The sequence below is a fragment of the Taeniopygia guttata genome, chromosome 14 (assembly GCF_048771995.1).
Source record: "Taeniopygia guttata chromosome 14, bTaeGut7.mat, whole genome shotgun sequence".
Lineage (NCBI taxonomy): Eukaryota > Metazoa > Chordata > Aves > Passeriformes > Estrildidae > Taeniopygia > Taeniopygia guttata.
In genome coordinates this window covers 9,917,668-9,930,875 of record NC_133039.1, presented here as the reverse complement: position 1 = coordinate 9,930,875, position 13,208 = coordinate 9,917,668, and the positions used below count along the sequence as shown (strand labels likewise).

Below are 13,208 nucleotides of genomic sequence, written 5' to 3'. Positions count from 1 at the left end.
AAGGCTAAGGAAAGCTGGTAGGGTTCCACAGCACAAGAGCATAAGAAAATATTTGGGGGCATGTACAGCATGCTCTGGTAGAGGAAGCAAATCTTGGTTTAGTATTACCCTGAGGTTTTGCAAAACTTCAAAAAAATTAAACTTTGACCTGTACAAACTCTTCATCTACTTTCATTTCTCTTCATGCACAGAGCTGGATTAATAATTTCTTGTGCAATTTTTTCCAGGTGAAATAAGAAAATATAAAACCTGCTCAAGTTGCTGGAGAGGGTCAGCTTGGTCCCATTTTCGGTATATGTGCTCTCCAGTGACCTGTAAGTAAAGGTGCAAGATGCTGTTTACACATCCTCAAATAGAGACAGCAGCAGTTTGTCCTTTTCAACAATCTCCCTACAGACCTGCAAAACTGTTCTGTGTGGTCTCTTTCCCTGATAAACTTTCTAGAGTGCACAATGATTACTGAACACATTTTACACCAAGGAGTGCTACGGAACAGGAAATGTTACAGATATTATAGGTGTAATATGCATCTGCTGCATATTCGCTGTCTTTCCAAGTGGAAATAGAGGGAGCACATATTTTACTGGCCACCATTTCAGAAGTAATACAACATATGCCCCTAATTAAAGGAATAAATGTTAACAGTAATTGTTCAAACTTTAAGCATAATGAATATACAAAGAATATACTTAGAGGGCACCAGGATATAACTGACAGAAAGAAACTCCAAAAATAAGTACTTTTAAAATAGCCACATTCGGAGACAAGGAGTGTGTGATGTGAATTTGCAAACAATGGAAACAATTTATTTCCAACAAAAAAAAAAAATACAGGCATATCATAATCTAGTCATTTATTTCTCTGACGGTGGTATAGTCCCTGAAAAGAAACAAAAGAATCTCTATAATTAGTAACACTTAAAATCAACACTGCTGGGAACTATGCTTGGGTCAGAGTAGCTCCAGCAGAGAGCCAAATGACTGTCACAGTGGCAACCACAAGTGACCCCAGAATTCTTCTGTGGATAATTCCCAGTGAAATCTATAAGCACATGTAATGGTTTAAACTCTTGAGTGCTTGTGATACAAAAACACCAAAGCAGAATTGTGTGCTTTAAATGACACTATAAATTTGGAAAATTGTCAAATCTCTTTATGTAAGTTATGAATATTGAGGAAGAAGTCGTACTGATAAACTTGTAATTCTTCTCCGAGGAAGAGAAAAATATTTCCTGTAGTAGCATGTTGCATGTTTACAGCTGTACATTATTTGTGCACAGCTAAGGAGCAACAGTAAATAAATGAGAGAAAACTCACATTTTTTCATCCTTAGCACAGCTGAAAACCATATTACTCAATGACTTTAACTGAGTATGCTTCAGCAGCTCCTGGTGAAGAATACAGTGGGTTCTTTGCTCCGCATGTGTGGATCTGAGATCATTACACCCTTGCCCCTGCTAAAAGCCTTAACTGGGGATAGGTGAAGGAGGGAAAGTAAGAGGGGCTTTTAAAGCAATTTTGAAAGATGAAAAGCACCGTACTTTCTCCACAACAGACTGGAAATTTCCCATCCAAGCCTGCACAGAGCAAGCAGCACATTTACAAAGATAAGAAACTGATGTGAATGAACCTGCTTTGTTCTTTGTGCCATTTACTAAATACAAGATACAAAATCAGTATTAAAACTTTCTCAAAGACAAAAAGTTTTCAAATTATACCAAAGTGATTGTTAGTCTTCATCTCTTAAGGCTGTGCTATTATTGGATGGCTTTTACCAGTCAGCTTTGTCATAATTGCATTCATGAGTTTTGTACAAAAGGGCATGACCCTTCTCAGTGAAATGGATTGGGACTCTTATAGACAGTGGAAACTCCATCCATGGTTACGTAAGTAAAACAGGCATCTCTGGGGAGATTTAAGTATCAAAATGAGATTTAGATATCTTATTACATTACTGGTCCAAAGGCTACCTCTGCATCTGCTCACCTCACAGGTTACAGCCATAGACAGAGTACTACTTTGCCAGACTATTCAGACCACTAGCTACCGACAATGAAAGTAAACAGTGTCTGTGCTTACTCTTACACTTCTTTCAAAAAAGATTATGAGCTTTTGAGCTTTAGTAGTGTTTTATCATCTTTTCTATGGTAGTTGATGCATGAAGACAGTAGAAACTAATGCTCCACTACACTTATTAGATCCAAAGCTTAAACTGTTAGTCTTACCATTAAACAATGATTTCTATAAAAATGTTCTTAACTGGCTGTGGTATCTCAGATATTTTATGCCACCATACATTTTTTACTAAAGAAAATACAGGATGGTGTGCTTGGGGCAGTGTGTACCATGAAACAGCTACTCTGCTAATGCTGCAAACTGGCTAGGCAGGATTTGAGAGCAGCCCAGAGTTACCTGCCATCTTAGGAAGGTCTCCTGACACACCAACATATGTGAAGGGGGCTGCACAGGTCCCAGGCAAAAGATGACTTGTGTCTGGATGGCCTAGAGAGCAACTAGAGGAGGTGACACATCCATGGGGGTACTGGGACATATTTAGCTTCCCACTGAATGAGAATGGAAAGAGACCATGCACCTTGTTTCATGCTTATGGTGGACACTGCATTTAAGGAAGGAAAATTTAGTTTTACCCCATGGAGAATTTTGCAGTTGTGCTGGTTTTGGTTAGAACTGAGTGGATTTTCTTCTTTCTAGAGTAGCTAGTGTAGGGCTATGTTTTGGATCTTCCTTGAAAGCAGGGTTGATAATTAAAAGTGAATAATAAAATGAAGTCATCTGATTCTTTCCCCCATCGTGCTAATTGGAAGCTTGTTTGCTGACTGGGGTTAAACCACAATATAAACTGTGTTGTAAAACAAGCTTTTCTTTAAGTCGTGGTGACTTCCAAACTTGATCTTCAGTCACAGTCTATTCCCTCTAAACTCATTCTGCCAGACGTCAGATGAACCTCAAACAAGTTGGGATCTGTGTTACCAGTACCTTTACCACATCAGAGTCACAATATTCTTTTTTACTCCAGAAACGACCAACTTCAGACGAAGGGTGACAAGTCCCTGTATTGGGCAATTTCCTAACTGCGGCACCATGGCATGAATTACCAAATATAATTACCAAATATAAGCCCTTTCTGCAGGTTTGAGGCAGACGCCATCGGGGAGGCCGGCGCTGTCTGCTCGGTGCCGCGGAAGGAGAGCCGGCCGGGCCCGGCGGGGCCGCCAGCGCCGCCCACACCGCGGCGGCTCCGGCGTGGGCCCCGCTCACGGCGCCCCTGTCCTGCTGCTTCCCCGTGAAACCAGGGCGCCTCTTGCGGGGTCACGGAGGTGTCTGAGGGCTTTCACCCCGGCGGGGATGGCGAGGAGAGCGCTGGGGCTGGGTCAGTGACGTCCGACACCCTCAGTCCCTGGCGGGGGCAGCTGTGCCCTCACGCTCAAGGTGCTGAAGGGCTGAGGCGGCGAGGCAAGGAGCGCGGCCCTTCAGCGGAGCCTTTCAGCCGAGACCCGCCAAACAACATCTGGAACCATGTCCTGTGGAAAGTGGTTGAGGGAGCTGGGTTTGTTCAGTCCCGACCAGGCTCCGGGTGGACCTCATCGCTTTCTACAACTGCCTGAAAGGAGGTTGTAGTGGGGCTGGGGGCCGGTCTCTTCTGCCGTGCCCAGAGGGGACCAGAGGAAATGGCTTTAAGATGAGACGGCGGCTGTTGGGGTAGTCAGGCAATGGAATAGGTTGCCCAGAGCGGTGGTGGCGGCACTGTTCCTGGTGGTGTTTAAGAGGAAGAGGCGTCTGGATGTGCCGCTGGCTGATGTGGTTTAGAGGTGATTGTGATGGTGCTGGGTTGACGGTTCGACTGGGCGGTATTAAAGATCTCTTCCAACCTCGACGAGTCCACGATTCCGTACTTCTATAATTCTCCGAGTCGGTGGTTCTCTCCTGTGACTCCATCCTCACCCCTCGCGGCGCGGGGCGGAGCGCACCGCGCTGTCGCGGAAAGGGAGGGAAGGGCGGCGAGGCCCCGCCCCCAGCTGTTGCTGCCCGGGCCCCGATTGGCGCCGCCCGGCCCCCGCTATAAGGCGGCGGCGCGGGCGGGGAAGGAGCCGCCGCGGCCGCGGTGAGGCTGGTGGGTGCGCTGGGGTGTTGCGGATGGTGATCGCGGGCGAGTGATCCGGGGTCGGGGGAGGCGCGGCTCGGTTCCTTGCGGGCGGGTTCACCGTGCTGTGAGCCGGGGCGGGGGTCGGTGAGGCGGGCAGGGACCCGCGCTGGGGTCGGGGCCGTCTGAGTTCCCCAGCCCTGGGCCGGGGCCGCCCCTTCTCGCTCTTTGTGTCCGCGTCTGGTCCTGCCGGTTCCGAGCGGTGCCGAGCGCTCCGCAGGCCTCGCGGGGGCCCCGTGGGTGACTCGGGGCTCGCCCAGGGCTCGGCCCCGTCTCCCGGCGCTTTGCAGCCGTGCTGCAGTCACAAGGCGATGCCTCACGGATCGTCGGTGGTTGCTCGGGGTGGGCGCCGGGCTCCTCTCGGCTGGAGAGGCTCTCCCAATGCGGAGTTCGGTACGTGCTGCGGGGTTGCGTCCAAACCGACCTTTACGGTGACAATCCGGGAGTTTTCGGTAACGCAAGTTGTTCAGAATGAGTCTTGTTCCTTCCTCTATCTGCAGTGTTCTGTGGCATCTCGTGCTCTTCCTTTTCCTGACACAAGTGTAGGTGTAAACATTACACTTGTCAGTAGATATTGCTTTTGACTAAACCTAGAGAACTTGAAACCACTTGTGAGACTGTTACCTTGATTAGTAGGTAGGTGAAACAGTAAGGGATCTTTCCCTGATAGCTTGTGCCAGACTGGCACAATTTAACTACTGGCTAGTAGTTAAACATGATTATGTCACTGGAAAGCCAAAAGTGAAAGGCACTCAGGATGCAGAGCAGCTAGAGACCAGTGTGATCCGTCTCCACAGGGGAAGAGTGAGAAGGAAGACTTGCTAGACAAGATCCAAAACCAGTGCAACTTTCACCTTCGTAATAAGGTGACTCAAAGTCTGCGTAGAGGACTCCTGGCCAGAGCTGCTTGGTGCAGGTATGTGGGTGACTTCTGGCATACTTGCTGTCTAAAGATTTGAGCTGTGTTTTAAAATGGTTTGACTATGAGAAACATCGGGTGCTGTGTAGCTGCTGTTAGACAAAGCCATTAAAAAAAAAAACCAAAATGACACATTTGGAAAGCTACCTTGAATCTAAATAAAAAAAAAAAAAAACTTGGTTTTATCAGCAAACTTAATACTGGCATCTCAGTAATTTTTCCAATACATCAAGAATTAAGCTATGCCGGGGGTATATACAACATAGTACTTCTGGTAATGGAATGTCAGAAGTGACTCTTATCATGTCAGGACAGACTTTTCATTAGAGCACCACGTGGATGTGACACTAACAGATAAAAATCTGGAGTCTGACAGATGTTTTGCCAGCCATGCAATTTCCTCTGAAGTCAACATGGTCTTAACACTGTAGGCCTGTTTCCAGTTCTGCATTAACTGGCTGACTTGCCTGACAGCAGTTACAGCATAAACCTCCTCCACTTGCTATGCTTCTGAAAAAGTCTGTCTGCTCTTGGAACTGTTGTCATGTCTGGAAAACATCTTGGACTGCTACTCTCTCATCTCCATCTTGCTGTCTTCTGTAAACTACCAACTTCTGTGTGGTTTAGCTTGGTGAAAAGCTTTAAAAGTGAGTCTTGATTAAGGTACCACTACACCTCATGTGAGAACTAACTCCTGTTCCAGCCAATGATGTTAGGTATCAGCTTTTGTTCTGGAGTGTCTAACAATTGCCAGAATGCTAAGTTCTTGGAATACTGTCCACAGCTAATTAGCCACAGAAAAGCCCTCTTCTTCTATTCCTCATCAAAACTATAATAAGGGCTGGGAAAAGATGATTTGCATTGAAGCATTCTACTAAACAGCTCCCTGCTTCTAAAATAGCCTCTGGCCAAGTTCCAGCTTGTGCAAGGTAACTTGGCATTATCACAAGGAGGTGGTATTAACTGGAGTTAATGAAGAATAAGTGATGCTCTTTTTTTATGTGCAAGTGGAGAAGCCTGAGCACTCCTACATTGCTTTCTATGGGTAGTGTGGGCCCTATACACACTTGTGTGCCAGTGTAAATGTACAGTACTGATCTTCCCAGTGGGTTCTGCCCTTGACTTCCATTGGCAAGAAGGGTGTTACGGTGTCGAGTATGCAGCATTCATCAAAAGGAATTTTACTAGAGAAACAGGAGAAAGCATTATTCACAATTAGAAGCATGCTGATTTAGAAGCTGTTGTTGGAGGCTTTTTACGTAAACAGTTCTTACTCATTTAAAAAAAAAAATTATGCTGAAGGTCACCCTGATAATTTTATTCTCATTTCTTTACTATGCCCCATTTAAATTACTTTAGGTGGAATACTATAATACAGTAGCTTCACACCCCCCACCCCCCCCCAAAAAAAAAAAAAAAAAAAAAAGCTGAAAGACTTAATACTTGAACCTTGAACATAACTGCTTGGTGAGGACTTCAGTATATCTGGGTGAACCACTGAACCATAGTAAACTTGCTTTTGAAGCCTCTCCCTATAGCTTTGGCTTGAATGGTAGCAGTGAACATGCCTGTAGGCATTAAAGTAGTGAACTTAGCAGCATAATGCCTGTAATAATGAAAAACTTGGTTTAGGAACTAATTTCAGTCTTGCACTGCATTTGTCCCATAGCAGCCTTCTGCAGTTCAGACTGCCTTTCTGTTTGTCCTTTAGTTACAACTTCTGAATTGGATAATAAAACTTCACAAATGAATTTCTGAGTAGAAGCTGGTATTAGGCAAAAAAGAAAAGCAAGTTAATTATGGAAAAATGGTTTCTAGCTGATGTTTTCACTGCTTGATTGCTGTAAGAACTAAAATTGGCAATTTGCAGTTCACACCAGTCATCTGAGTAATCTTGCTAATGAGTTAATATGCTTAGATGCTTGATTTGATAGTAAGTGTGGCGGGAAAGCACATAGCTCTACCAGTGCCACCAAATATATGGATGGTGCTGGCAACCTCTTTGAAGGTGAGGAATTTACAGCCTCTGATATCTTCCAGTAGAAGTGATGAATGAAGGCAGTGCTCTTCCTGGTATGCTTACAGGGGCTTTTTAGCTCAGGTAGGCTTTAAGGGGAAAGTAGTCCTGAACAATTTGTGGATTCCAATCACTTGCTGGTGGAAAGAATAGCAAGGTTGGAGCTGTGTGTCCAGAAAACAACACAAACCCAAGGCTTCTCCAGAAGTTCTTACTAATATAGTTACAACATGTAAATACTGTGCTAAGGGTAGACAAGAACTAACACTGCAGGAGAGCTTTAGCTCTAGCTGTACAGTGACTTAATCCCAGAAAAATAGCAGTATGAGCTAGCAACACTATAGCTTCCAAACTACCTACAGCTACTGTCATACATTATTAACTAGTTGTTTGTGCCATCTGTACAGATGCTTAATACCTGACTTCATATAGGGTGCTGTCTCTCAAATTCCTGAGTGGGAAGAGGATATGCCTGAAGGAAGGATGTCTACACTTTATCATTGAAAGGTGAAGTTCTTTGAATTCTAAGTCAAATAGAAAACATTTGGAATTTTAAAGGTAACCTATGGAGTTGGCCAAGAAAGATCTCTAAGAGGGATCTGTAAGTTGTTGTGTTTGACTCAAAATTGTCTAGTCATAAATTAGTCTTGTGCATCCTAAAACAAGATTGCCAGAAAATCCTGGCAATAAAGAGGCTGGTGATGTGAACAGTTTCATACTTACATAGTTGATGCTGTCTGCTCAAAGACTGGCAGAGGGATAGCATCTGCAATAGTTTCCACTGAGGAAACCTATTTTCTAGGTGACAGTAACTGCTTAATACAAGGCTATGTGCTAACACAAACTGCTGTAGAGGAACAGTAGGCTGACAAAATAGTGCAGCCTCCAGAAGAAGCCGCAATGTGGCTGTGCAGTGTCTGCATGTGAAGCAAGGTAAACTATCTTTTATACTGATGCTGTACTGTTTTGGCTGGATCAAACAGTGCTGCTCCTCAGACATGCCCTGAGGAAAATGAACTACATGAAAGTTGCTCTTAATCACCCTCAGCTGATCCCCCTGTGTTGAATAAGCATTGCAGAACTAAGGTGATTATGATAAATCATACACTTCTCTGGCTGCAGTGTGCACACAGCCCTGCTGAGGGTGTGTGGTGTGGTCAGGTTTGGTTCTACTACTTAGGCAAAATTGGGTCTGCAGAACTTGGCTGGCTGTATCAGATACACTACAAGCTATCGATTGTAGTTTACAGGGCTGGAAATGTAACCGAAGTGTCTGCAAGTTATGTGACACTGGATTCTAATGACATGTGCTAAACTCTGTGGTCCTTGCTGAAATGGTGATACACATGGGTCTATTATTCCATGACACATCGAGGAACAACCTTATTCTCTGGCTTGAGCTGTCTTGGTAAAGATCCTGCACTGTAATTGCCTGGACTCATGTTGAAATGCAGGTGAGACTTTTGATGCAGTTGAGCAACACTCACTGTAACCCAGTGGTCCTGGGTCAGGGTGGGTTAAGACTGACTTCTTCTGAGGGGTTTTTGTATGAAGATGCTGTACTTGCAGCTGAGACTGCAGCAGTGATGGTGACAAGGGGCCTCTCCTGGGCAGGTGTATGTAACTCTCAACAGACTGGCAGCCAGAAGATACTCCTGTTAGCCCACTGCCAGCCAGTGGGTACAGGTCCAGAGAAAGGCACATGTGCACTTAGAGCTGGCCTTACAGCCTCTAAGGACTGACCTTTTGTAGCTGAAATGGCAGCACTGAGCCCTAACCTGATTTTTACAGTAGTAGAGAGGTAGGAGATGTTCCTGGGTAGGACTGGCTCTGGTCTCTACTATAGTCTTGCACGAGTTTGTGCTTTGTTGAAGAGCTAGTGTAGTAGGAAAGAAGCAAGTCATTAATTCATTACCTTTTATGTCCTAAAAGTTGAAGGAAGGAAAGTGAAGCTATCACCTTTGTAAACGGTAACTTTGAAACTAAAGACAAGGCTCACATGACTTTTTAAAACAGGGTTGTGAATTTGGAAGTAGGAAAAGACATTACTTGTATTTTTTTCCTGCAAACTAAGGAAGTCTTGGAGCTCCTCCAGTTTTCTGCTGCTGCCTCTCTTCCAATTCCATCTGCAGTCCTAACAGACTATGTTTCTCTTATGTTTTTAAAGCCACTAAGAGGAGCAGAAGCTTCCATTGTGCTTTGTTAGTCTTAAATACAGCTCTACCTGCTTTTTATGAAAATAGAAACATATGTTTAATGTGCTCAATGAAAAATTAATTACCATGTATTCAGCCCTTGTAAGCAGACCAGTGTTATGGACACACTTATAGTAAGGCATTAGCACTGCAATTACCTTCACAATTAGGTTACCAATCCTGGAATTGTTAGTATATAAGAAGGATGATTGTAAATTAGATTTTTAAAAAGGCCAGACACCCAAATGTACTGTTCCTGTAGGATTCCTTGAGGAAAACTAAAGGTAGCTGAATTGCTACCATGTCATGGATTTAAGATTTCACTTGTGATACAGCATTTGTATGAACAGTCTTAAATCTCCCTCCATAGAGCTTTTAGTCTTGTCTTGCACCTCCTAGTGAAAATTGTTATCTCTTAGTAGGCTCCTATCTCAAGCATGTCAGGAGCCAAAAATGGTTCTGTGATTCTAAGACTGAGCAGCATAAAGCACTGGAGTACAAGAGGATCACATGCCCTTGTGGACAATACCAGCCATGCATATAATCTTGCTGAGTGCAGTAAAACTGCACAAATTCATTATTTATTTTTAACCCTGCAGGAGTTTGACGATGCATCAAGACTGATAGTGAAAACAGAAAAATCTCCTGAAGAAGAGGACAGCTATTTGCCATGTCTATCACAGATCACAGCCCCACCACTGGAGTGGTGACTGTCATCGTTATCCTGATTGCTATTGCAGCTCTGGGAGCCCTGATTCTGGGCTGCTGGTGCTACCTGCGGCTGCAGAAGCTCAGCCAGTGTGAGGATGAGGAAAGTATTGTGGGTGAGGGAGAAACCAAAGAGCCCTTTCTGCTGGTGCAGTACTCTGCTAAAGGACCCTGCGTGGAGAGGAAAGCAAAGCTAACTCCAAATGGCCCAGAAGTACACAGCTAACTCAGAGTGACATGTGTGGATAGGCTATGCTCATGACGTGTAACCAGCAGAAGCATCTCAATACTGTGAAGAACCTGGTCACGTGCAAACTACTCATCAGAAAACACCCTGATGAGAATTAAATAAGCTTTGTTTGCAACTGCATGCACTGAGAAGTTGCATTTTGCATCAACTGTGTATCCTAATTCCTCTATGGCAGGAGCTGACTCGCCTGGTGTAATGTCCATTGCCGGCAATGGGCACAGGGATATACTGGTGTGAAGAGACTACTACTGTTTTTTGTTACTTGAATGTTTAGCTGAGCCTATTTTGATGGAGCTACTACTGTAATGTGAACTACTTTACAACTGTGAACTGTAAATAGGCTGCCAGAAACTTCTTGCTTTGTGTTCTGTAGCATATGAGAATGTGATGTGTATATAATACACAGGGACTCCTGAACCACTACCATGGATGGGACTCCAGACCCTCAAAACCAGATCTGTAGTTAAAGCTTGCTTCTGCTACTAGATTGAGTGTGCAGCCATTAAGTCAGAACTCCTCCTTTGAACAGTTTATTGCACTGATGCAGAGTACTTCATTTGAAAAGAAGGGATAAGCCTTCAATAATATGCTGAGGAAGGCAACAAAGGAGCAAGAAAGGAAAAGTTCCTTTAGCTGCAGCTATGTTGGTTAAGCTTTTGGCAGCTAGAACTGAGTTCTCTATGTAGCCACTGCAAGGAAATTGCTGTTTTGATGGGTTCCAACCTGGGAACTTATGATGGATACTAAACCCTCAGGGAAATCCAGATGGTTTCCAGGTGTTTGAAATGGCATTAGAGCAGGCTTCTGTCTTCCATAGGTCTGTGTGCTGAAACTGCATAAGTGTTTACTTAGCAAAACTGGCTTAAGTGCAACGAGTATGAATTCTTCCTAGAACCCTGGTTTGTGTACTTAGGGTGTATGCTAACAGCCTGTTACAAAAAGGCATTTTGTAATACATACAGCCAGACAACTCTAGAATTCAGTTAATGTATCTTGTATATAACTTTTGATGGAACTGTACTACAACAGAAGTTTCAGTCTTTTCTACTGTTGATAGGGGCAACGTTTATTGCTGGTCAGTTTGTAGAAGTTCTTAGGTAGCAATGGCCAAGTCCTTCCAGATAAACATGTATTTTCTACTCTGTGCTGGAGTTCAGCTATAGGAACTGTAGAAAGGTGTTAAATGGGAAGTTCTGGACTGCAAAGAATTGAGGGTAGGAGAAGGAAAAACACTGAGCAGCCAATGGCAGCTTATGCATTCTAAAATTCTTTGTGTAGGCACACATGCTTAGAGGTCACTGGCCTGTTTTCTATTACTTTATACATGGCCTCCTTTGCATACTGATGTTTTTAAACACTTAATTGCCTAGCCTTAATTCAGCTCCAGAGGAAGCATTAGACTTGCTTCTTGTACATATGGAATAACTTAAGGCCTAGCAAGCTTGCTTGAGAATTTTAACTATATGCAAGACAAGAATGGCCTAGACAAAAAGTTCTACACTAAGATGTTGAATTGCTTTCTTAGTGTTACATTTGCCTTTTTAAAATTGAAAGCTGTAATTTGAAGCAAAAAATGCTGTCAGTAGTAAAAAGCTCCTGCTGTTGCCTCTTAAATACAACGTAGGGGTACAGCTGATAATGTTCTTACCCTGACACATGCTTTTTAAAATATTAAGAGACTTGCATGTATAGTCAGACCTGTACACTTAAATAGCTGTATTTGAGACCTCTTAAAAGCAAAGAAAAAAAGGATTAATTCAGTAAGACTTCCTCTAGTTTTCAGCAGAGTTCACACATGCCTCTTGTGGTTTCCAAGGTCAGAATACTAGTATACAAAAGTGATACAAAGTGCTGAAGTTCGAGAACAGAACAGCTGTAGCAAGATGACTTTGTCCATTCAAGTTTACTGATTACACAGATGAAGTATCTATTTTAATTCAGCAGAGAGAATGCAGTGTAAAGGGCAAATATCAGAAATTCTGAAAAAGTATAAATCAAAGGTCGGATTTCCCTTCTAGCAGCTGTAAGAGAAAGCCAGTGAAAACAACTGGTCCTTAGAGGTGCTGCACACTGCTGCCCCTACAAACCAGTATCTTTCATTTAAATGGATAGGTGTTTGTAAGTTAGTGCAATAGTAAAGTGCAGAAAGTGTTTTCCATTCTCTTCTCTTAAGATGGGTGTATCTAATCAGTTGTTCAAGTATACAAAAATATTCCATTTGATTTTTCTTTTTCTAGATCATGTGGGGAAAGTCTTTATTTACAATGAATGTCAATAAAATTTGCATAAATGCCTACCCAATACTGCATCACTTGACTTTGTGTGTGCAATTATTCTGTCCTATTTCCACTACTGTGCTCTGTCTCTATGGTATCAATATTATCAATCCTTTTTTCCTCTAAAGGAGCAGTAGCTGTTGAAAGTGATATGTCATTATCTTCAGAAAGTGTTTGCTCAGATTGAAGGGGTTCTTCAATTTCATCTTTGCTCTGTAGCTTTCCTCCTCTTGATGCCACCAGAATTCTCAGTAAAGCATTTTCTTTAAGGAGGTTTTCTGATGCATCAGCTAGTTCTTGAAGCTTTTCAGCCATTTCTAACAATTCTTGATTCTTCTGGTCATGTGTAGCCTGTAACTGCTCACTATGGAGCTGCAGTGTCTTGTGCTGCTTTTCCAGTGTGTGTTTTTGCTGCTGTAGTCTCTGTTCCTCTCTCCTGGCTTCAGAAAGCTGTGCTTCAAGCTGGTCATGGGCGTGATGAAGGGCACTGATTTCTGATCTTAACTTCTGAATTTCTCTCTCTAAGTGTGCGATGTGTCCTTGCTGTAGAACTGACTCTTTATGTAGGCATTCTTTGGTACAGGGCTCTGATGAAGAAAGACTTGAGTGATGTAAAATAAATTTCAGGAGATTAGGAAGGTTAACTGAAAAGTCTTCAGGGAACTTCACACTTTGCTCCTTC

At 43.4% G+C, this 13,208-nt stretch overlaps 3 protein-coding genes across 13 annotated transcripts in view; 1 reads left to right on the top strand and 2 right to left on the bottom strand.

The window, feature by feature from the left end:
* The window catches only part of LOC121470715 (uncharacterized), a 24,556-nt gene extending 19,457 nt beyond the window's left edge, over positions 1-5,099 (bottom strand). Inside the window, exons 1-2 of the mRNA XM_072935797.1 lie at positions 5,016-5,099; positions 250-4,745 (exon numbers count right to left, since the gene is read on the bottom strand). Of these exons, the coding sequence (XP_072791898.1) occupies positions 3,612-4,745; positions 5,016-5,099 (1,218 nt within the window). The 3' untranslated portion in view covers positions 250-3,611. The remainder of the gene's footprint in view (positions 1-249; positions 4,746-5,015) is intronic.
* SNN (stannin) lies at positions 3,997-12,551 on the top strand. 9 transcript variants are annotated; one of them, XM_072935720.1, is made up of 5 exons: positions 4,009-4,131; positions 4,959-5,077; positions 7,530-7,604; positions 8,341-8,551; positions 9,892-12,551. In XM_072935720.1, the coding sequence occupies exon 5, from the start codon at positions 9,963-9,965 to the stop codon at positions 10,224-10,226; it is 264 nt and encodes an 87-aa protein (XP_072791821.1). In that variant the 5' UTR covers positions 4,009-4,131; positions 4,959-5,077; positions 7,530-7,604; positions 8,341-8,551; positions 9,892-9,962; the 3' UTR covers positions 10,227-12,551. The 9 variants fall into 9 exon arrangements, with proteins under 9 accessions (XP_072791823.1, XP_012432854.1, XP_072791820.1 ...); XM_030285265.4 differs by having other exon boundaries at positions 7,505-7,604; XM_072935722.1 differs by lacking the exon at positions 8,341-8,551 and having other exon boundaries at positions 3,997-4,122.
* Positions 12,135-13,208, bottom strand: part of TXNDC11 (thioredoxin domain containing 11) — a 28,771-nt gene continuing 27,697 nt past the window's right edge. For all 3 annotated transcript variants that reach the window (XM_072935715.1, XM_030285260.4, XM_041719042.2), the window contains one exon: positions 12,135-13,208. In XM_072935715.1, the coding sequence (XP_072791816.1) occupies positions 12,581-13,208 (628 nt within the window). In that variant the 3' untranslated portion in view covers positions 12,135-12,580.

What these genes read in the sequence shown, in the direction of transcription:
- SNN (XM_072935719.1), top strand. Translation starts at nt 9,963, where the DNA reads ATGTCTATCACAGATCACAGCCCCACCACTGGAGTGGTGACTGTCATC.